Raw genomic sequence first — 25,612 nt, 5'->3', positions numbered from 1 at the left:
AAAAACTATTTTTACTGCAATATCATTGGAGGAAAAGTATCACTGCTTTACTGTACATGATAATTTATACATTGGGTTTCCCCCCCATGTTTCAGATGGGGGGGCACGACAACAATTGGGCACCACTGACATAGCAACATAATTTGGAATGCTCTTCAATGCTAATGGAAGAGAATATCAGTGTCAGCTTAAGGCTTAATGTCTACGTATGGGCTCCCAGCTGGACCCTTTTTCAGCTGTAGAATGCTAACCTTTTCTTGGCTGCCTCTATAAGTAAAGTGAGAACACTAAAGATTTAGTCTCAGTGATTTACTGGACTTAAGCATCACACCTATTATAGCCTGGATCCTCGACCATGTCCTGTCCGTTGTAAATGTTCAAGTGTTAAAGACGTCAGGAAAAATATGTTTTCACACTTTTAGAGCATATCCGTGGTCATTATTATACCTAACAATCTATGCCAAAACAATGGGAACATTTCCGTTTGTGTATTTTTATATCAAAAGTCCATAAAAAGCCAATTTTAATTACTTCATTTGAACGAAAATGTGATGACGCGTAGAGTCCTGCATGAATAAAAAATGATCTTGATTTAATTCACCTGATTCCCATTGCTGCAAGTTCCTCCAAACACAGGTGATGTTGATTACAGATATACTCCGTTTTTAATCTCATTCACGATGACATCCAGACAGTATTACTCATTTTAAACTTAATCAGCACGCTAAAATATGTATGTGAAAACATCTTAGCTTAGAAATACGCCACGTAGTAGCAAAACTCACTTTGCTGGTCGTCTGTCTGTCAAAACTCACTTTGCTGGCCGTCTGTCTGTCAAAACTCACTTTGCTGGCCGTCTGTCTGTCTTGTAAACAACAGACTCCCCATGTCGCATGTGCGTGATTTGGAATCCCACCGCAGCTCCAGGGACCCCTGCTGTGATTGGCCAGTAGTCACTGTGATTGACATTTCTCGTTTTTGCAACTAAGCCTAACCCTACATCTAACCTCAGTAAAACTATGCCTAAACCTAACCTTAACCCTATAGGCGGTGGCTCAGGGGTAGAGCCCTAACCCTATAGGCAGTGGCTCAGGGGTAGAGCCCTAACCCTAGGTGGCGGTGGCTCAGGGGTAGAGCCCTAACCCTAGGTGGCGGTGGCTCAGGGGTAGAGCCCTAACCCTAGGTGGCGGTGGCTCAGGGGTAGAGCCCTAACCCTAGGCGGCGGTGGCTCAGGGGTAGAGCCCTAACCCTATAGGCGGTGGCTCAGGGGTAGAGCCCTAACCCTAGGTGGCGGTGGCTCAGGGGTAGAGCCCTAACCCTATAGGCGGTGGCTCAGGGGTAGAGCCCTAACCCTAGGCGGCGGTGGCTCAGGGGTAGAGCCCTAACCCTAGGTGGCGGTGGCTCAGGGGTAGAGCCCTAACCCTAGGTGGCGGTGGCTCAGGGGTAGAGCCCTAACCCTAGGCGGCGGTGGCTCAGGGGTAGAGCCCTAACCCTAGGTGGCGGTGGCTCAGGGGTAGAGCCCTAACCCTATAGGCAGTGGCTCAGGGGTAGAGCCCTAACCCTAGGCGGCGGTGGCTCAGGGGTAGAGCCCTAACCCTAGGCGGCGGTGGCTCAGGGGTAGAGTGGCTGGATGGAAACCACAAGGTTGCCAGTTCGAACCCGGGCTCCCCCAGAGTTAGTGTCGAAGTGTCCTTGAGCAAGACACTGAACCCCTAATTGCTCCTGATGTGCTGGTTGGTGCCTTGCATGGTTTCCGCCGCCATCGGTTTATGAATGGGTGAATGTAATGCACAATCTATGTAAATCGCCTTGGATAAAGGCGCTATATAAATGCACCATTTACCATTTAACCTCAGTAAAACTATGCCTGCCCAGGAGCCAATCAGACACAAGGTAAGGCAGGTCCTGAATCGGCGGTGGGATCCTGGAGCATTGGTGGGATTCCAAATCACGCGTCGCAGACGTAGCGGAGCTCCGTCCCATAGCATGAAGGGATGCGACGCTCTGATTGGTTCAGAAACACACAGCCTTTCCGACTTTTTCATGTCACGGACCCCCATTTGAAAATATATGCCAAAGACCCTCATAAGAGAAGATTTTTACAGCTCTAGCAGTGATTTTCAACCATTTTCATTTCAAGGACCCCCAGTTTGATATGCAACAGGCTACGGACCCCCATTTAATGGCATTTATATCTCTGAGACCCCAATTTAGGGGGTCTAATTTAACTCTAAGTGTACAAATGGACCCGTCCATTTGGTTCCATTTGTACACTCTCAGAGTTACATACCCATAAGGGTCCCCAGCTAAACTATCATTTAGCTGGGGACCCCCTGGAACTCCCTAAAGGACCCCTATAGGGGTCCCCGGACCCCACTTTGGGAACCACTGATGTAGAGAGCATTAGAAGGCCCATATCAGTCACCAGAAGAAATAATGTGTTTTCAGTGACAGTGAGTCTAATGTGCATGCAGGTTCAAATGGAATGTGAAGTTACAATGGGTTTAAATAAGAAGGCACGTGACTAATAAAACAAATATCTGAAAATGTGGAGTCCACACAAAGGCCATAGCATTTTGACCTGACGTCGAAATGAAAAAAAAAAGTCTTCTGAAATAATATATGTTCAATTTTCAAAGATTTGTGCCGCATTTTCACGATTTTTCAAAAATAGCAGACCTACAAGCTCGTAGCGCGCCACTCGGTGGCGCGCTACGAGCTTGTAGATCTGCTATTTTTCAATAGCTAAAGCATAACATAATGCTAACACCAAAAGGGGTTCCCGCCCAAAATGGGTTAAGCCTATAGAACGTGTTTCTGTATATTTTGTTTGTTGTGAGCATGTATTGTGTATGTATGTATGTATGTATGTATTGTGTATGTATTATGTATTGTGTTTTATGTCGTGCTTCAAACTTATTTTCTCACTTGGGTGCATAGAAGCTTTGAACTTGAATGACCATTAGCACATGAACAATGTCACTTTTAAATGCAAACTTTTTAATTAATTAGTTATTGCCACCTCAGGCCTTGAAAGCATTGGGTCATTTGGAACAGCCATTGAGAACATTTAGCTTGAGGTGTCCATTATATGGGAAGATAATGTAGTCCCTCCAGTTAGAGAGAATTGGACTCAGCTCATGCTAGAAGGTTATATCTGAAACATTTTATGTACTTATTCCCTGTATGCCCTATTCTTTTAATAGCACTTAACATAATATAAGTTGATTCTTCATAATCACACAAACCGTTTCCGACCGTTTAATGAGGAGCAGGTTTCTCTCTCTTTAAGTGGCAATATGGTGGTATTGTTTTACTGACTGTTAAACTTAAATTAACCACACACACACACACACACACACACACACACACACACACACACACACACACACACACACACACACACACACACACACACACACACACACACACACACACACACACACACACACACACACACACACACACACACACACACACACACACACACACACACACACACACAAAATTTGAACTTGTGGGTTTTCTGTTTCCCTTTGAAAAAAACCAAACATTATCTGTCCCCATACATGTCGATATAATGAGTGAGTCAGTCAAAATAAATTATTATAGTACTACATTAGAATAACAAGCAGTATTAAGACTTAATACATACACTACTTTAGCGTGTTTGATGAAATCTTTAGTTTTAACATTTGGCTTGTATTTGCACTGCCAGCCCAGGACTGTCTTCATTATGCCTTAACGATCCAGTCAACTGATGAGCTCCTTGTAAATGGGTAATTATTCAACTCCTTAACGAACTTGATTTCATTCCGTCATGTAATTGACTAGTTTCTACTCAAGAGCTTGAGGGTTCACCAAATACTAAGACACTTTATCACCGGACCCTGCTTCCACTGCTGTTCTCACTGGCATACAAAACAACACATGATTAAAAATAGCCCTTACTCGCACACACGTGCTAATTGTGTCAACATTAATCTGGTCCTGATTCAGTGATTGATAAAGTGTCCACAGTAGTAATACATTAGAGAATCCCATATATCAGATAAAGCTTTTGTCTTTGTTGAAGTATTTGTACAAAGAGGCCTGTTCCCTTTGAAAGCTCTAGGGACCAGTGTATGTGGCCAGTAATCTACTCACGTCTGCTAGCATATTCAATAATATGATTCTCTCCCAACCATAAAGAATTGATAACACCCATTCCAACCTAGCAAGGGGTATAGTGTTCTATCACGGTGACATCAATACCACCTTAGAAGAAAATAGGACACCATTTGCCAAATTTCTCCCACTCATACTGTATACAACCACACACACACACACACACACACACACACACACACACACACACACACACACACACACACACACACACACACACACACACACACACACACACACACACACACACACACACACACACACACACACACACACACACACACACACACACTTTCTCAACCTCACAACCACATTATGTTCCTTCTGTCTTGCTCTCCCTCTCCACCACCAGCTGTTTCCAATCACACTAGCATTCTAGAATGAAGAGAATTGATAATTGGCAATGAGCATATAAACATATCCATGGCTGCCAGTGTGTGAGGAGTGTAATTGAAAACAGTTTGACTCAAATTGGTTTATTTCTTTGTTGTCATTCTCTGCCCTCTAGGATGTGAGCCTGCAATGACTGCTGGCATTCACTGAGCCAGTCGGGCTCATTCACTTTAGATGGTGCTGCTGTGCACAGTGAGCAGTGGGACTTATGTGCGGGTGCTGTCCTAGGTACTGATCCCTAAAGCAGAAGGAGAAAGAAAGGAGAGGGCCAGTAGCATGCGCAGAACAGTGCAAAAAGGCCCATATGTGCACTGTCCATGGTGCTGGAGTCCTCCCTATAGCTGTTTGTTGAGAATGCAGATGTTACAAGTTACATGCACTTAACATGGAAACTCTGGTTAAACTTTTTGTGTACTAATATTTTTCACATTTGTCACAGGAGGGGTCAAGTGCTTACATCAACAAGTGCTTTGACTGAGTTAGTTGAGTTGAGTAGATGATGTTTGATAATTATGGTTAGAAATGTGTATGCCATGTACCACCTTGAATTGAATAGAATAGTATTTTTATTTAGCTTTGGCTTTTACAGCTCACTTCCCATGCATGGTCCCTCATGATGGTGCTTTAAAGTATTGTCTGTCTAAAGGACTTAAAACCTGTCCATGGGCTGCTGGTACAGTACCTCGTGTCAGTGTGTAAATGAGTGCATGTTGACGTGGGTCAGGAGACACAGTAAAGTTTTATGTAGACTTTTTCTAAGGTGATAAATGCCCGGTTTGAAATGCATAATACGTTTGGTCTTATTTTGACACTGATTGTCAAGAGCCTTTTCTGCCCTGCTTCCCACAGCTGTAATTGAAAAAAGAACCTGAAACAAAAAGAAACTGAGGTGTCTCTGTCTATCACAACAACCCGAGAGACAGAAGAAAGCCAAGACAGATTAATTAAATTCTTTCTCTTGTTGCCTTCCCTTTGTTTTTGCTTTTCTCTCTTCTCTTTTGTGTGTGTGTGTGTGCGCACGCGGGCACACTCCAAACTGAATTGTCTCTTTGTTCCCCTGAATCTAATAAGAGCCTGATTGCTTTTCCTAATCATCCTGTTTATTCCTGCTGCCGGGCCAGCCCCTCTTATTGGTGTAATTAATTTCAAAGATAACTTGTCCTCCGTTAGGATTGGAAATGGCGCAAGATAAGAGGATGTCAGGGATGGGCAGAAGGGGGAGGGGGGAATGTCGAAGAGTAAGTGGGGCGGAGTTTTGCGTAAACGTGTGTGCGGTTCGCAAGCATGCGAGTGAGTTCATGCCGCCTCGTATGCGCGTAAGCTACTGTAATTGACAGAAAAGACGCCGAAGGCCGACTCCATCTGTTGCTCTCCAATGCTTAATGCTCCCCTATTCCTTTTGTTCGAGAATAATAGAGAATTCTGCACTTTCCAAGGTCTCAATCTATCTCTATCTCCCCCCCTGAGTCAATGTGTACCTTGGTCTGTAATAGAGCATACTCAAGTGGAACTGCCATGCATCTTTGTATTCACAGAGAGATCATCAGAATAGCTAAATATGAACTAAATAGGTAATTTTCTCTCTTGCCCCTCCTGGCCCATCTTGCAGAACACAGACACTGAAGTGGTGAAAAATACAGTATTAAAGAAGGGTTTGGTTAATATTCTGGAAGAATGATGCCCCTCCAGGGATTTGGACCGGGTCTCTTTCATTTTGCGCTACTCCACTTACAGTGTATGCATGTGTAGCATTACGCGGAAGCGGGGATTGAACCCGGGGCTCCCACTCGCCAGACCAACTCGCAACCCGTCGTGCCAATAGGGCTGAGCCCGGAGTCTTGGCTGGGGGCTACAATCACCCCCTCAGTCTTTGAAGGGTGTCCTCACGCTTCTCACTTGACACCGCCGCACACGATGTCCCTCACACGAGGACATCACGCTCCACGTCCTGCCGACTACGCCAGATTGTAGCATTGCGCGGAAGCAGTGATTGAACCCGGGGCTCTCACTCGCCAGACCAACACGCAACCTACCGTGCCAATAGGGCTGACACCGATTGGCAGGGCTGTTGTGAGCTGGGTCTTGGCTGGGGGCTACACATGCAAGCGCACACTCACACACATACTCACTCACACGCCACGCGTGTGTGACCTAAACTAGTTAGTGGTGAGTTAGCACAAATGTAGCCTACCTGGAAGACAATTTGCTCAGTAGTGTGTGTGTGTGTGTGTGTGTGTGTGTGTGTGTGTGTGTGTGTGTGTGTGTGTGTGTGTGTGTGTGTGTGTGTGCAGGGTGTTGCTGCTACCCTGGGTAAATAAAGGATAAAAAAATAAATAATGATACTACGCTCTGCACGCTTTGCTTGCGCAAGTCACAACAGTCCGTTCTAAGTAATCTCTAGCCAGATGGTGATCCATATAATTAATTCTGGACTTCATTGCATTTGGATAGGAGGCCATTTGTGAGTGGAGCTGACCAATGTCACGATGAGAGGGAGTTGTTACAGCTCCTTTATGATTCTACAGAACTTAAAAGTTATACTTATAACAAAGAAAATCACACCTGTGTGAAGTGAGGGGCGCTCTCATATACATCATCATAACGTAACATGTCGATTTGCTCAGACAGAATTATTCTCCATTCATTGTCATTGGGAATTTAATCTTTATGTAGGACAAACATAGCCAATTTGTTCGTCCACATATGACATAAATTCTCCATTCATTGCCAATGGTAATTCAATATTTGTGTAAGACGAGAATCTACACCAATAGCTGAATATAATACTGTAGGAGGGGCTGGCGCCCCTCAAAAATCACTCTTGTGTGAAGTGAGGGGCGCTCTTATCATCATACATCACATTTCATGCTCAGCCAATCAAATCATTTCCGTTTCCGTGGTACACACACTACAGACACACAAAGTTGGGCATAGCCTCAAAAATAACTGTTGAATTTCAGTCACTTGATTCATTCCACTGCACTGGCACATGCTACATCTCCTCCTATACAGAGATAAACCTTTTTAAGTAGGCCTAGTTAAAAATACATGACCCTCACTTGACCCTTGTTTAAAAACTAGAATTGATTTAACTTGATTGTGTAATTAATACAAAAATATATTTTAGTATATAGAGCAGGCAATTATTTTTCACCCGCTTTTTCTCCCGATGTATTATTAATCCTCCTCACACATTTCTGTGTTTTGCCATTGCATCTTATCCAACCCATGGACATACTGCCGTGCCTTTGTCCTACTCCCATTCAACATTCCCGTTATATAATAATAATAATTAATAGGGATGTCCCGATCACGTTTCTTTGCTCCCGATCCGATTCCGATCATTTGATTTTGAGCATCTGCCGATACCGATTTTTCCCGATCCGATATTTATATTTTTATAGAACACTTGCCATATCACAATAGCACAATATCCAAAATCGCAGACAATATCCAGTCTAATATCATGATATGGATATAATATTGATACTAGGAATGTCCCGATCATGTTTTTTTGCTGCCGATCCGATTCTGATAATGCAGGTGACCAGAGCAAAACTTCTGTTAATGTAATGCCATAAGGCATAAGCTAACAATATTGTACTTTAGCCAGACAACAAACTTTGCAGTGCACAGATCTCCCAAACTCTTGCCTAAAATGAATCAACTTTTACAACCAAAAATCGATCTTGAGGTTAATTACACCACTCCATCACCCCTCCAGATCACAACCACTCCTGTACTCTACTCCACCATGCCTGCAAGTTCAGGCACTCTCTGACAAACATCCCTGGAAATGTCAAACACCCAAGCTACTGGGGATAGCACTATATTGTTCTATATAGCACTATAGGTCACTGGGACTCTGGGTCAGGTTCTGAAGGGGCAGTGTAAAACAACCAGATGTTTTAGGTTTCTCTAGGTGAGAGGAACACGGAACCAATCGTGTAAACACACACGTGTACATAGGCCTACTATATATGCACAACCACATAGACTAACATGTACACTCACACCTACACACAGTCTATACTATCAAAAAAATATATTTGCAAAAAACGACAAAACTTTTTTTTCTTCACTTTGCTTACTGCACCGTTTTAAGTCACTGTAACTGCACTCGATTGACCCCCCCCCCCCCCCCCCCCCCCCCTGCTTCTTCTTTTTGGCATATATCCATTTGCAGATTAACTACTATTTTAAAATTAGCATATTTCCGCCTCTCCTTCCTTGGTTGTGTCAGTCGGTTAATTAGCAACATCGCTATGGGGATGCAGAGAACAGATGGCACAGGGAGACTTCGGCCAGTGACAAAAATAATCATCAGACAAAATCTAAAACAGACTGATTCCGAATCTCATCACGACATTTGTGATCGTGCATCTGATTGGATAGCGACGACCACACCAGCATAATAATACAAGACACCTTTCAGTTAATTTGCCCCTATTCTGTCTGTCTGTCTGTTCTTTATTTCCAAATGCAAACACACTGGTTCACATACCTTAAGTGCAACTGTACAGTAATTAGTCACTAGGGAATTAGAAGACAGAAAACATGGGATGGGAGGCTCTTCCTATATAATACTGTATGTGTGTGAGGATGGCTGATTCATCTTGTTTGCATCGATTAGGTCGATTGACAGGTGCATAGTCACTCCACTTATTTTTACCCTACAGTCACATTTTTGTAAGAAAGAAAATCAGGCACATCAGCATGAAAAAAATGAAAAAAACAACCAAAAACTACAGACTACAAATGGCAAAATAAAAGAAAATCACAAAGAATACCAAAAAGAGGGAAAGTGCTGCAGGACAACCCATACGTAGTCCTCATTGTCACAAATAAAAATGTCTGGGTTTCCGAGGCTACACCTAATTAACACACGCCATCTCTAGATATTGGTCAGTTTGGGCATCCTAGGACGTACAATATGGTAAAGATACGTCACCACCACACCCACAGCCTTCTCTAGATGCAACCATATACTTTGTTTGTAAAGGCCATGTATTGTACTGTAAAGACAGACCATGGATTAAAGCAAAATAGAATCTCACGACTGAAAAAGAATTGTATGGCCAAGCCCTACACACACTAGTGCTGTTTCCAAATAGCATGCCTGAAATCAGCCGTGGCGACTGAGAACTTTAATCCATGCAGACCAATTACGCAATGTATACTGGCCTTATTTCCATCTCAGCAAGGCCGAAAAGGCAGGGGCAGAGGATGTTTTCACTGCTGTGTCGTTTTTGATTCATCCAAAAAATGATAATGAACAACACCGATTTGCACATGTGTCTGTCCCCTGGGTGCCTCTGATACGGCCATATACAGCATAGGCAATTAGGCATATCGGCTGGATCAGCGGTGCAATGTAGGTGTGAGGGCCGTGTAGTGGTCCCAACACTTCTAAAAGCGTATACCTGTGTAGCATATACCTGTATATGGATGGTTCAGGACACTACGGTATGTGGCCCTCACATCTAGAGTTCAGGTCGCTATACACGACTACCGTACACATCCATATTCAGGCCGCTACTCGGTCCACATTCACATCCATATATGCCATATATGGACATAGATCGATCGACAACTGCATATCAACTCTGCGGTGGGCACCACACTCCCTCGAGTCCTTGAAAATGCACGTGTGCCGAGTTCGAAGTCGGGCGGTTCCATATAGGTATGTGACCGTATTATGTGCACAACCAGATCTCCGAACCTCTATACTAGTTTTAGAAAAGACCAGCTAGGAGCAATAGACCGCTGTGACAGCAATGCTCATTCCTCCCGCAGAAGCATGTCGTCCACTGCAGAATATTAACCAAATCACCTAAGCTGAAGAATGGTTGGCTCACCATTAACTACAGTGTAACTAATGGCGAGCCACAGTAACTGTTCCACAGTACATGAGGCTCTGTGTCTGATTAACAAATAGAAGTGAGAGCCCTAGCTGTCCACATGCCTTACAAGATCATTTGGCAGTTTAAATTAGCGGCTGTCGAACGTGACAGCTGAATATGATAACTGTGTGTGTGTGCGTGCATGCAAATACATCTTACGTGTGTATGTAGCCCACTGTATATGTATGTAATGTATGTATGCACACATGCACGCAAGCACGCACGCACACATGCTTACTTGATTTGTGTCGTGTACTATGTGTGCGCATGCATGATTTACCATCACCATGGCAACCCTCAATAGCCCTCTCCCACCACCAATTTCAATCCCTTTCCTATTGACTGATACCTCAACCATCCCCAACCTTCCCTAATGCATCTGTCACAGCCACAGGGATATCCAGTTTTGACAAACATTTAAAAGATGACAGAGGGCTGCCTTTTACTACAACAGTTATTTATTGAAAATGAAATTAAATGTCAACCCTCTCCTCAGTCCTCATGTTCAAATTATACTCCGTTTGGCCCAGGCAAGGGCGACCCTAGAGTCTGTGGGGGCCCTAGTCGAAGATTTACAGGGGAATTTGTGGGGGCTTTACAGTTATGTTACAGCCCAGGAACTTCACACCAGGTTGCGTCTCTGGTCCTTAAATTGAATCATTGTTTCCTTCAGTTGGGTCCTTTCTAAACAACATTTAGGAATGTTTACTGTCTCCTCGCACTGGATGTTGATTGTATGAGTTTGTACTGCTGAAAGTAATTTCTAATTATTTTAATACTTAAAATTATAGGCCTACTTTTTATTTGACACTGGAGTGCAAAAAAGCATGCACACAGGGGTGGGAGACCCCCCCCCCCCATGTCTCCCTTTTTAAATTATTTCTTTATTATTTGTAGTCCTGCTGAGGAATGAAAAATAAGCTATTGTGAAAAGACTGACAGGTCTAAGCTGTGCTTTCCCCGTCTAATCCCTGATAGGATGTTTTCTCCCCTTGCTGTAAATAGTTCCCCCTTTCTTCCGCTGGAGAACATGTTTGCCATGTAAATCATTTGTTAGCTGCTGACTTTCTATCACACCCACCCAGGTGGCTTTGATCCCCTTTGGATGGTGTACAGTTCAATTCTCTCTCCCTCCCTCTCTCTCTCTCTCTCTCCCCCCACCCTCTCTCTCTCTCTCTCTCTCTCTCTCTCTCTGGCTTTAAAGAAAGAAGCTAAAAGTAAAAGCCCATGTAAAAAAAAAAGGTGAGACATTAACATTTTTCAATTTAGATTAGCCAATTCTTTTTTTTTTTTTTTTTCTCCGCAATTTATTAATGTTGTACTGTTGTTGTACCCTACTGGCTCACCTGCCAGTGAGACCCCACCGGGAGGACACAGCGCCACTGTGCTACCTCTCCCGCCCAACACTCCCTGCCGAAAGATGGCGCCCCAACCCGTAGGATTGTGTAGTGACAAATATCAGCCTCCCCGCCAGGCTTCCATACCCGAACACGGAATAATTGTTTGTATAGACACTTGACAAAGCTGATGCACCAACACTAGACCAGTGATACTCAAACTCAGGCCCGCAGGCCACTTCCAGCCCGTGAAGGAATTTGTATGGCTCCTAATCAATTCATTTAAAAAAAAAATCACACCCGTGTGAAGTGAGGGGCGCTCTTATCATCATACATCATCATGACGTAAAATAACACTATGCCTATTTGCTCAGACACTATGACGTAAAATTCTGCATTAATTGTCAAAGGGAATTTAATGTTTGTGTAGGACGAAGTTTCCTATATTCACTAAAAGCTGAATATAGGAGGGGCTAGCGCCCCTCAAAAAAACAAAACAAAAACAAACTAGAAAAAGTGCCCTTCTGGGCACAGGTCTCCACCAGGAGGATAGGAGTGTGTGTGTGATGTTTGGCAAAATGTTTTGGAGCAATATAAACGTGTGTGTGTGTGACACGGCTTGGCCTGTTGTAGCGCCACCATGAGGCTGATTTGAAAACTGTCAAGTGGCATGTCTTCCAAAGCCTAGTGGGAATATGCATGCATAGTTGTGGCGATTTGTACAAAACGGGTACAAAGCGGGCTACTCCTGAAAAGTTTAGAAGCCAATCGTAGCCAATGAGGGTGGATTATGAGAAATCAAACAAACCCGTCTTGATCACATGACTATGAAGAGCATGTGTACCGATTTGCGTGAAATTTGGATAAAATCTGAAGGAGTAATATTAGAAAATGTGTTTTACATATGTCGGCCTCCTGGTGGCGCTATAAAGAGCATATGTGAAGCCAATCTTAACCAATCAGGATGGAGTCTGAGAAATCTGAAAGACCCGTTTCGTTGAATGGCTCTAGAGAGACTGTGTACCAATGTGCGTGATGTTTGGACAAAATCTGTAGGTGTACTGTGCAAAAACTTGTTTTGCACAAAGCGGCCTCCTGGTGGCGCTATAACAGGCCGTTCTGGAAATTTTGGGGCAGAGGTTCATCGTTGGCATCCAGGGAGTGTGTGTGCAAAATTTGGCATCGACCGGGTTAACGGTGCCGGAGATTAGCTGTTCACAGACGGACGGACGGACACACACACACACGGACACACGGACACACACACGGACGGACGGACGGAGTGCAAAACATACTCTCTCCCCATGCCTTCGGCCTGGTGGAGACAACAAACAATATATATAGCCTATAATAATAAGGAATAAGCTTCCGCTACAGCTCAGACAGGCTCCCTCTGTAGACTAAATGTAAATCGCTCTGGATTAAGAGCGTCTGCTAAATGCCTAAATTGTAAATTGTAGACATTTTTAAAGCACAGCTCAAGACTCACCTTTTCACTATTGCTTTTAATTGAGTGTTATCCTTATTCATGTACTCACCGGTTTTATGCTCTATGCTATTGTTGTATTGTCATATTGCACTGCTTGATTTGCTGCCGGTTTTATGCCCTTTGCCATCGTTTCATTGCCTGAACGTTATTCTGTTTGTTTTACCGATATATATATATATATATTTTTTTTTTTTCTCTGCCCTGTAAAGCACTTTGCGATGCATTTCTGTCATGAAAGGTGCTATATAAATAAAGTTTTACTGATATATATATATTTTTTTTAACTCTTTTCGTGTTTGTTCTCTGCCCTGTAAAGCACTTTGCGATGCATTTCTGTCATGAAAAGTGGTATATAAATGAAGAAAATATGATCATATCTCTAACTAAAGTAATTTACATTACATTAAAAGGAGCGAAACATCAGTGAAGGGTCTCTCCCATCTAATTAGAGCTCCATTGTGCCTGCAGCCAGCACAATGGCATTGTTGGAGGGTGCTTAATGTAACTCTAATTACTTTGATTACATGTACTGTAATACCATTACTATTACATTAATAATTTCCAATATTACATTAATAATATCAATATAAAAACCACAAGTTACCAGACTCACTTGACTGGCCACACATTTCAATTTAGATTTGCAGCAATGTGCTATTATTTATAATAAAGTTGGTTACCGGTAGTAACATTAATGAGATAGATAGATACGTTTATAGATCCCGCGAGAGGCAGCACAGCAGTAAAAAGTTACAAAGTTACAAAGATACAGAGTAAGGAAAGTACTGTCCGATACAGAAATGTGTTAAGAAATAGAAATAATAATAAGAGGCACTATCAATAAAAGTATACAAAAGTATACACCTTCACTTAAAAGTCTTAACCGAAACTGACCTGCATATAAGAATATCCGTATTTATCCATCCTCCATTATTTCACAGAGGATACTCACCTCTGTTACACTTATCCGTTTGTGTAAAGTCTGTCTTGATCATACAGTAACGTTTCAAGATGAATCCCTCATTTTTCTATACCATGTCAGAGTAAAAAGAATTGTACCACAAAATTGGAATGTTACAACTGAGCTTTTGTGATGCGTCTAACATTTCATGTGAGATGTAGCATATGCAAGCACGGTGAAAGTAGACAAGTGACAGATTGTGGACATGCAATACGTTTGAGTTAGTGGAATCTCATTAGTCATCTCTGACTTATGTAGGGAAACGTCATTTTCTTATTCCTGTGGCTACCCACCCACACTCAGACCACAATTGTCTGACAGCACAAAGGGAAATTATTTCTCACATTGAGCTCCAGGTATTCAAATGCAGTGAATTCTGGGATAGGGGTCTGTCTAGAGATTAGCGAGCACAAAAGACCCTTTGTTATTTTTAATTACTAATTCTTGTTATAAAACAAAAGGGCAGATGTTCATGTTTTAAAGATAGGCTGATGAAAGAACATGGTAGGATTGCTGCAAGTGTTGCAGTATTAATTGTTAATGAAGAAACATGGTAGGATTGCTGCAACAGTCTTTAACCATCCTATACTTTCTAGGCCCCCTCATTTATTTCCCTCTACACCAAATTACTTTACCAAATACGTTTGAGATGCGTTGTGAGCTTGTAGGTCTGCTATTGTTGCCAAATGTCGTAGGGATGCTGGAGACCATGTGGTTGAACCATGCACAGGCCTCCCTATTGTTTTAGAACAACAATATAAATCAAATCAACAAAATAGTTTTTGTTCGCATTAATCTCGCCAGACCCCTAGATTTCATGAAAAATCTGCCCATCTGACCTATTCAACAGCAAATCTATAAGGGCCAGGTTTTTCATCATTCCCACAAAGTTGTACCTTTTCAATCCAAAAGTTATCTCTTTCAGGGCAGCTAGCCTTCATTCCCAGGCAGTTTAATGGAAATCCAACCATTGGTTCTCAAGTTACTTTGGTAACACACAGTACCTTGATCTTGATAGTGATTTTGTTTTTACAAAAGTTTGTTTGTTTGTAACCTTTATTTCAGGGGAATCCAATTGAGACCAGGGTCTCTTTTTCAATGGCGCCCTGTATACAAATAAGAACATTTACATTTTACATACATGACATGGACACACAGTACAACAAATATAATACACAAGCACATACACACAGAAAAAAAACCTTGTAACCAAATGTTACAGAAAGCAGGTGCATATGCCTTCCTCTAGTGTGAGGTCAGTTAAGAGTCTCTTAAAAGTAGTAAACGAAACAAAAACATTCAACTTCAATTTGTTTTGACAACCATTCCATAAATGTGGAGCGTACACCCTGAAGGCAGTATCTCCCAATTTAGTAGTAGTTTGTGGTACCTTCAATAAAAGCATATCTTGTGATCTAGTACCATAAGTTAATCAGGTCTTCAGGGTAACCTGAATTTCGACCTTGACCTTTTCAACACAAACATTAGTCACCTCTTTGGGTCAACCTAGTGATCATTCCCAAAACGGCTTGTGAAAATCTGAATCAATCAGTTATTGAGTTATTAATAGATTAGGTGAAAAGATCAGTTTTTGAGTGGTGTAAACCACTCCTACAACTGGCTTTTTTGTGCAGAAAAAATGAGCATGGTTGCTATGTTCAAAATAATTTCTGACGTAATTAAATCACACCCGGGTGAACTGGATGACCGTAGCAACCATGCTCATTTTTTCTGCACAAAAAAAGCCAGTTGTGAAATCACATCCCGGTGTGATTTCATTACGTCAGATCAGAGCTGATCAGGCTATATAATACCTTACCTTATATAATACCTCACATCGGACAAAAACTCCAGCTGAATCAACTTCATGGTCACAAATCATCACATCAGAAGACGACCCTACCTAGCCAAAGATCGTTAAAGACGGTGGGAAGCCCAATAGACGAGACGCAAGACAAAGTTTTCTTCAACACCAAGAGAATATTAGATCACGGCTGCTCTTTGCCGAGACAGACCCTCCTGACCAGACCCGAAGACGACCCTACCAGAATCAGACCTGAAGGCCATTCATTCTTTGAGACCTTTGAAACCAAAGATCTTTAAAGACGGTGGGAAGCCCAATAGACGAGACGCAAGACAAAGTCTTGTTCAACACCAAGAGAATATTAGATCACGGCTGCTCTTTACCAAGACAGACCCTCCTGACCAGACCCCAGCCAGACCCTCCTGACCAGACCACAGCTCATAGCTGATTAGGCTATATAAAACCTTACACCACTCAGTTCACACGGGTGTGATTTTTTTAAACATGCCCAACTTGAATCTTGAATTGCTGCTAGTCATGCTCGTCCCTTCCCGAGCACCATAGCTTGGCTATCAAACAGGCTCTACAAGACAAGACTGATATTAGTAACTGGTGAAAATTAGGCTGAACAGTTAATCACAAGATAATCAAAATCATAATTTCCAAATTGCAGAGGCTGCAATTACAGTAATTGTATAAAAGACAATATTTAGTCCATGAATTAAGTACAATATTATTTTAAATTATTATTAATTGTATTACTTTAAATGTACACTAAAAGGACCATGTTTTCTCATGTTACACTCACCGTCTGTAAGCCATATACTGTACGCTTTACTGTAAAAAATAATTTAACACCAACTGGGACTTGAACTAATGACCCTCCAGCCACTGAAGTTATGCTCAACTCCTAGACTACATTGGCATAGGAAATGCACTGCACAGTTTGGTTTGTGTCGCTTGGTCACGGATATATTTGTCTTATTAGCATGTCTCACTTCCTGACACTACTAACACTTTGTCACTGTCGCATGACAAATGAGACCTGTATTTTAACTGTCCACCCACTCAATGGTATCTACCACAGCCTGACTACGATAGTCGTCTGTGTCCATGATTGTGTGGACACAGCCTCATAGCGGAGGCTTGAAATGGCTTGAAACACGTGTACAAGCAACTAGGATTCACGTGGAGGCACAGCCAGGCTCTCATGCACACTTTTTTTTTAATATATATTAGTTTGTTTTTATTGGATTTTATTAAATCACTTCTGAGGTCTGCGATCATCATTTTTATATTTGTATAGTTATCAAGAGTGCACACATACAGTCAGAACAGTAAAACTAAATGTATAACATGTTAGTGATGTCCACAAAATGCAGCCATCATTAAAACTCTTAGCCTGCCGCCATTAATTAATCCCTCGATTGCGTATTGCCATGGTTTAATCACGCGTGACACTTACTTTGAAGAGCCAAATATCCGTATCGCATTTTACTATGAAACCATTCCGTGTGTGTTGACGAAGCTGTGTGCTCGTTCTCTCGGTCGGTGGTGGAAAAAGTGGACCGCGAGTATCACAGCGCCTGCTACAGGCCGTTGAAAACGCTTGTCTGGGACAAAGCGTCCTCTGCAATGTCGCTTCTGTGAGATAAAGCCGTCTGAAACCAGAGCCGGCAATGTAAGTGGATGCGCGCGCATTTTCAAAATGGCCGCGCCCATTGTGTCAGAAGCATAACAAAGCTAACTGACGGTAGATTTCGATACGATCGTATTAAAACATGCATTAATGAATACATCGCTGTTAAAACGGCTTTTCCGTTTGTGGCAGGCTACAAGATTCTACGTTTTAAAATTCCTATGTTCCTGGCGGGTAAACGATTAATAGAGCAACAACGGTAGACTTCTAAAATTGTTCTACTGCACAGCCACTCCCATACAGGTCACATACTACTGGTGCATTCATATTGCAGTACCCTTAGGCCCTCGCATATTCCAGTATGACGTCACTGAGCTGCGGTGATAAGAAACTCACCCCAGCACTTCTCTGTTTTGACTAACCACCATCATCGCTTTCACCCTGGCTCGCTTCGGAGGGTGGAGGTGCCCTCCTAAAGCACCTTTTAGGTGATGGACTATACTGTATGAAAACCACCGTTTAGGTGTGACCAAAAAGGTGAGTATAGCTTATCAACTAAAACTAGTATGCGTGGTGGGTCTTTACTCTACCTACTATGGACAGGATACAGTTTCAGCCTGCTTTCGCATTACACTGCCAGCACACTTTGAATGCCAGGTCAGGCAGTCAGAGGTGTTTGCCATCATCAGTCTATTCTCCCCATACCGAACCAAACAACAATACAATAATGATGTAAGTAAACACATGTGTTTCCCCACTCAGGCATGTACAGTACTTAGTCTCCTTTCCCCAACAACTTCCATTCTTTGTACCCATGCATGCCCACCTCACCACATCACCCTCCACAAGCTCATTACGTGCACAGGGTTATCATGTGTTCTGCAGAACTATTGTTAGCGACTGTTTGGCCATGGTGTCGGCTGAGGTACAGTAGAGATGGGGTTAATAAGGTAGGTTTGTTGAGAAACAAGTGGTGTGGGTCAGCGGTGGCTTCGTCTGGCACTAATGATCTCCATTAGGCTCCCATCACGGCTGGGCATAACTCGGCGCCTGGCTGCCCACTCTGACAGCTCCCTTGGCAGCTACAGCTAATCAGAAACACTGGGCGTCACTCCTCTGAAGTCCCTGTACAGCTGCTGGAGCCGCGATTCAGTCTGTTACACCGAGTGACTTAGGCCACACAACACGCACACACACGCGCACACACACACACGCACACGCGCACACATGCAAGCACATGCTCTCACACAAACACTTGCAAAGTACTTTGCTACCACCGTGCCAGTTCCAGCAGAGCTTCTATTCTCCCCCTTAGTGATAGGTACAGTCAGTAATTAGTTAGAACCTCAGCTTGAGGGGAGTTTCACACAGAGGGCCAGTAAGGAATTGCGGCGGTGAGATGAAGCACGGGGAGAGAAGATAAAGAGGGAGTGACAGGGAGAGAGGGAGGGAGGGAGGGAGGGAGAGAGACACAGAGAGAGAGAGAGAGAGAGAGAGAGAGAGAGAGAGAGAGAGAGAGCATCTATGCAGAAAGGAAACAACTATGGCAGGAACAAAGTATTGCCATGTGCTCTTGCCTCCAGCTGAGTGTTTGCAATGCTGTTTGATAGCAGCACACTCTCACTGCAACAAGAGCCTTCTGAGACAGAGAAGCAGAGAGAGACAGAGACAGACAGGAATAGCTTCATACAACTAGCCAACTACAAACTATATGTTCACCACTGAAGACCTATCTCCAGTCTGCAATAGAGCTTTGCAGAGGATCGAAGACCACTTGGAGATTATAGTGTATGCCTGGAACAATGTCAGAACACCTTTTTAATCGATCGCTATGTGCAAAGAGAAAAACAGACTGGCTATGGCAAAGCAGTTTGTATTCAGAGGAAGTGACGGCATTCTGCGCCAAGCAACACCCTCATTAGCTGGGTTTGCCAATGCTGGCAGACACTGGAGCTAGACTGCTAAATGTAAATGAATGTGGGTATCCGTTTGTGTAATGTAGGCTAAATGAAATTTTAAACAGTATAACGACATTCTGCATATATATGCCCACTAGGCTCTGTGGCCTTGTGGTTAAAGTGTGCAACCTGAGAACGGGAGGTTGGAGTTCAATTCCTGGCCAAGTACCAAAGACCAAAGGGCAGCTCCAGACAGCACAGATGGATGGCTGTCTGAAAGCGCCGGGAGCTTGTCGGCAGGAGACTCCTGCCGATAAGCTCCTGTCGCTTGCCGTCGATATCGCCTTCCCGACGCGCCAGAACCCGTTGATGAAAAACGGAGCATGTTCGGTCAGTTGCCGAGAGCAGGACTCTCATTCTGTGGACCTTAATGATCAAATGAATAGTAAAAATCACACTCGTGTGAACTCAGTGGTGTAAGGTCTTATATAGACTAATCAGCTGTGGTCTGACGTAATGTCTGACGTAATGAAATCACACCCGTGTGAACTGGGTGACCATAGCAACCATGCTCATTTCTTGGTACGAACAGACAGACAGACACGTAAACTAACAAAGCCAGTTGTAGGAGTGGTTTACACCACTCAAAAACACAAACAAAAAGTATAGCATGCCATGATCAACAGGTCCTCTCAAATTTTGGGTGACTGCGGGTCCCTGACTATTACTACGACCACAACTGGAAAAACAACTCCTTTAAAAAAGGTGCCATTCCTCGCCCATATCAAGAGACAGTGGTCACTGTTTCCACATCCGATGTGTGTTTGCTGTTGTGGCACTGTGTGAAATTGCCTTTGATTACAGCGGTTCATTACATTTCATTATGGCTGCCACTACACTCTACAAGTCTACAGTACATTAAAAACTCAAACAGCCTCTACTTTTTAAGATGTGGGATATTACCACTGATTGCCATCTCTGTATTTCCACCTAGAGTTATTGGTTTTATTGTCAATTACGAAGGCAGTCCTTATGTGTTAGCAAGTGTTTTATGGTTGTTTTAGTGGTAGTGTTATGAGATTCTTTGCTATTACATCAGCTCTGTCAACACTGGTAAACAACTAAAACTCGCTAGGACAAGTGTGAAATATGAGGCAATATTGTGTGAATTGTTAACATCTCCGTTGGGTGTTTTTTCTTCTTTTTGTCCACACATAGTGCAGGGCTGTTCCATTGCTGTCACTTCACTCAATAAGTGAATATACGAACAAAACACTAACATGAATGTATTTGCCATGATGCAAGATGCATCCTTCAAGATGTATCCTTGGCTAGACGGAAGTTAGTTATTGTGGCAGTCTAAATGTCTTTTGATTTTGAATTAAGGCAGCTAGCAAATGTTCTTTGCCAGTACTCAAAATGCAACTTTTGAGTACTGCAAATATCATGAACATTTTGTCAAAAAAGTAGTCTAAGAATTAAGAGTGCTACTGTAAGAGAGCAAAGGTATGCTATAACCAGGATATAGCATACGCACGCACGCACACACAAGCACACGCACACACACACACACACACACACACACACACACACACACACACACACACACACACACACACACACACACACACACACACACACACACACACACACACACAAGTATAAGATAGCGAGTATCCACTGACAATTTTGTCAGACATGTTAAGTCTACCACAAGACAAAACTGCTGCCTCTCAGCTAACTACAGCAGAATTCTGACGACGTAAACATAATTCTGACTTCCCCAGACAACCCCCCCCCCCCCCCCCTTGGGGACAGGGGGCGCAATGGCTGTGGAAGGTCTCCTGCAGTAGGTAGATGATCAGTTAAGAGACATGTTATAAACCCCTGGAACCATGTAGGATCTGGCCAACTAATTTCGGTAGCTTCTCTTGCCCTCAGGGACAGGCCACTGCTACGGTCAGCAGACTTGCACTTGCAAGAGGACCTGACACACCTCAGGGGGAGAGAACGATATGTGTGCGAGTGAGGTGCAGGCAGTGTAACAGAAAGAGGGTGAGGGACGTATACTGTAGATAGAGATATAGAATGTTGGGGTGGATGGGAGGCTAAAGGCTCATTTATAGTCTGGATTTTCGGTGGGGAGGTGACCACCGCTCCGGTGGTGAGGTGACCACCGGAGCTGAAATAACGTTGAGCAGTGGTGAGTAAAAACAGAGAGAAGGGCTGGGGCGGTGGCGGTGGTTTGCTCTTCACTGCGGCTCGTGACATCACGTTGTAGTTCGGTGGTCACCTCACCACCGAAAATCAAGACTATGAATAACACTTAACCCGTTCACTGAGGGAGCACAGGGTCACAAAAAAGATGCAGGGGATGTGGCATCGAGGCGGAGGAATGAGAGGAGAAACAGACAGAGCAAGAGATGGCGAGAAGCGGGAAGAGAAGAAAACAATGGAGGATGAGTTCGAGCTAAGTGTGGCCCAGTCAAAAGGTTGACAGCAGGGTTAAACAGATAGCTTATTAGTGGCTGCTCATAGTCAGGGTGACGCGTGGAACACAGAACAGTCTCACTGGAGAGGCACTAACAAGCCCTATCGCTGGCATGTCGCGGGTCGAACTCCTGTCACCTCCAAAAGGTAACCGCTGGAGAAGATGACATGTTCCACATTCTTTTCTTCTCTGTCTGCAACGTTTTCTTTCATTCTTTACTATTTTCACAATTACATTCTAAAAAGGCATTTTAGCTGCCATTCCGAGTCAGCGGTTACTTTATTTGACTTCACTGAGTGAGGGTGTGGATGTTTCACTGCATTTTTCGGAGGGGCATTTTCTCATAGGAAGAGCGGCCGTTAGATGCACGCACACATGGCTGTTGTGAAGACCAGACCAACGCAAAAGGTTTTCCGTTATTGGATGACCAGCTCTCTCCCAGTCCCATACTACTATACAGGTCAGCCTCTCATTGTTTGAGTGGAAGCCTTGGAATGTAAGTGTAACGGTTCTATCAATACAGCAAAAACAAGAATCATGTAACTATAATTTTTTTTCCATTCAGAATGAGCGCTCTGGTGTTTAAAATGTTGCAAGCAACAAGCACAATGCTTTTTAATCCTTTGACCTACTGTCTACAACCATGAAACATTCTTTCACATTAGCCGCAATTTGCAACTCTAGATTTTTTTATAATGGGATGAATCTGGAGTTGCAATACCCTCCATTGACTCCCCACTCATCCAATTTGCATTTGCGATCTGCTTGTATTAAACAACGTTAAACTCACGAACATTGCAGCTCTAGGCCAAGCTTGAATTATCCTCTTTCAATCTGCCGAGCTTTTGTTTCATAAAAATCCACCGTAGACATGTTATGAGCTACTTTCTGTCAAGAAATTCTGTGCAGGTGATTCTTTTTCCAAGTGTTGGAGTTTGAAAGCACTCGTCAAAGTCACTGAACGGCCATGCGTACCACCCATGGCTGAGGGAAGTAGGGGTGCTGGGGGGGCTGTAGCACCCCCTCCCCCCAGGCACAGCCCCCCCCTCGAACAGCAGGGGAAGAAGAAAAAAAAGAATAAAATATGCTGTATCACAGTATTGGCACCTTATCCTGGTTAATTGCCTGTGTCAGTTCGTTCATATAACTTGCGTGTGGAGAGGGAAAGTAAAGGCCACGTTTGCGCGTGAAAATGCGCGAAAATGCGCGTGCATGATGCGCGTGCACGCGCATTTTTGCGGCGCGCGCTATGCGCGAGCACCCCCTACTAGACGCTCAGCCCCTGCGAGTGTAAAGTACTTCCCGCGGGCCTGGTACCACCTGTTTCGCATTTGCACATAATGCAGGAGGCAGCAGCACGACCCGTTAATAAAAACGAGTGCTTCCAAACTCCAACACTATAATAATAGCCATGAGGGAAAGGCCTACATCGACAATAGGTTTTGCCAACTCACAACCTTCAACACAACAAAACACTTCAATCTTCAAATCCAAATTAACATATAGAATTGATGCCCGTTATGTCAAAGCCCAAAACCTCTAGTTTGAACTTAAAAGCAAATAGCAAACTCACACATAGGATAATTGAAGTGACCAACAGCCACATACACATAATGTACCCTGTCACAACTCATCACCTTCAACATCAGAAACAACATAGCATACAGAGAGATAGATTAAAATCAGCATTCAATCCCATGAGCTACAGTGCAGTGTGTTTCATCGCCACCCAGTCGTTGGGTCCCACAATGACAGCTTGAATCACATCATACAAAAAAAGGTTCCTACCTTGAGTAGACTTCCAATGAATTTCATCTGTTGAGTAAGTGATGGGGAGGGACACACTTTGGAACTCGTCATGGAGAGATAGAGCCCCCTCCCTCTAGTTCGTCCTCAGACAAGCCCTCCAGCGGCGTCTCCAGTCATCTCCAGAGTCCATATGGGGAAGCTAGCCAGACTCTGGTTCCCCCCAGCTGGGAGCTCCCGGTGTCAATATCGGTGACCGACACCAGGCTCATTCAGGACAATAATGAAGAGGGGTAGGGTGTGGTTGTCCTGCTGCAATGCCCCGGCCAGGATGTCAAACTCTGCAATGTTGTCATCTGGGGTCATCACCTTGGCTCTTGTGCATGGCTTCTATAGCCCAGACGGAATAGGTTACATGGGAGAGACAACATAAGCCTTGAGGAAGAAAGAAAGAAAGAAAAAGAAAGAAAGAAAGAAAGATCAACCACAAAGCCACTTAGGGGCTGTCAACAATATACGGTATTCAACATTATATGTTTATTGAAATTAGTATTATGATTTACCGTAGTTAGTATTTATTTATTTTTACTGTAAATTATGTCATAATTAGGCTACTGCCATAATAGTAGAACTGCACTTATAAAATTATCATGAATAGATTGAGCAAGATATTGAGTATGTAAACATGTGTATAGAGTGTTGTCACTGTCGGGCAGAAATCTTGTATTTCCATGTTTCAACGTTCAACATAATTTATTAAGTGTCTCACAAAAGTAGTAAAAATAGCTCACAGCGCCGACAGCACAAAGATATACATACTGTACATGATCTTGTCTAGGGTTGTATAATACATATTTTCCACATTTGCAGACCCTATATATACACACACACACACACAGCACTTGCAAAGCCTACATATTCTGCCCTATAGCTTTTACTTTTCCAACAGCAAAAGTTAGAGTCTACAGTACAAGATTTAACCACAACTGAAACACAAGCCCGCGTGCACACACGCCAAGGGTGAATACCAAGGGAGATATAAGTGAAATTACACATAATTCAGCTCTATTTTATGTAGGCTAAATGTCAATGTTAAGCAGCTATCTACGTAGCATGCTAACTCACCTGCCCTGGTGAATGCAATCAATTGAAACAAAATGACAAACCCTCTTGACTATAATTAACTTCTCTTTCAACTCTCACAGATGTCTTCCTGATAATACTGACAACTCTACTCAACTTGAATGTTACATTGAAAGTAGTTTAGTTCACTCTTACTTGTGTAACATCTACACCAGCTGTCTGTCTGTCTTGTGTTGTGCGTGGGATGGGGGTCACTCCAGCATGGCGGTGTTACGGTGAAATTGGTGACCTGCCGAAATATGTGACCATCTTATGGACTTACATAGAGGTTATGTGATGTCTACACGATTGTCACATATTTCATCAGGTCACCAATTTCACCATAACACTGCCATGCATGATTTGGGGTATTGGAATTTGGTTTAGGAGTCTGACTATGACTAGTGTTGCCAGATTTTGGGGGCGGGGAAAGAAGAAAAAAAGTTTGGGGATTATTTTATTTTTTTCTTCACATTTTAACAGCACATCTTGTGATAGGAGAAGGATATCAAATGGAACACTAACCACCCTAAAGACTAATCAAGTGTGTATTCCTGCACTATCTGCATCAAGTGATCTCGGTACATAGAAATTGATTTATTGGAGATACATTTGAATTGAATTGAATTGAATTGAATTGAATTGAATTGAATTGAATTGAA

General features: G+C 43.1%; 1 protein-coding gene across 2 annotated transcripts in view; it reads right to left on the bottom strand.

The window, feature by feature from the left end:
• LOC306923649 (protocadherin-1-like) overlaps positions 1-25,192 on the bottom strand; it is a 267,309-nt gene extending 242,117 nt beyond the window's left edge. Inside the window, exons 1-2 of one of the 2 annotated variants that reach the window (XM_079501860.1) lie at positions 25,107-25,192; positions 23,871-24,263 (exon numbers count right to left, since the gene is read on the bottom strand). In XM_079501860.1, the coding sequence (XP_079357986.1) occupies positions 23,871-23,942 (72 nt within the window). In that variant the 5' untranslated portion in view covers positions 23,943-24,263; positions 25,107-25,192. Of the gene's footprint in view, positions 1-23,870; positions 24,264-24,953; positions 25,048-25,106 lie in introns of those variants that run through there. The other variant, XM_079501861.1, reaches the window with a different exon arrangement.
• Between the last annotated feature and the right edge of the window lie 420 nt (positions 25,193-25,612).

Source organism: Electrona antarctica (genome assembly GCF_951216825.1).
Source record: "Electrona antarctica genome assembly, chromosome: 1".
NCBI classification, from domain to species: domain Eukaryota; kingdom Metazoa; phylum Chordata; class Actinopteri; order Myctophiformes; family Myctophidae; genus Electrona; species Electrona antarctica.
Note: the sequence above shows the minus strand (reverse complement) of the source record. Positions and strands in the feature narration are given on the sequence as shown.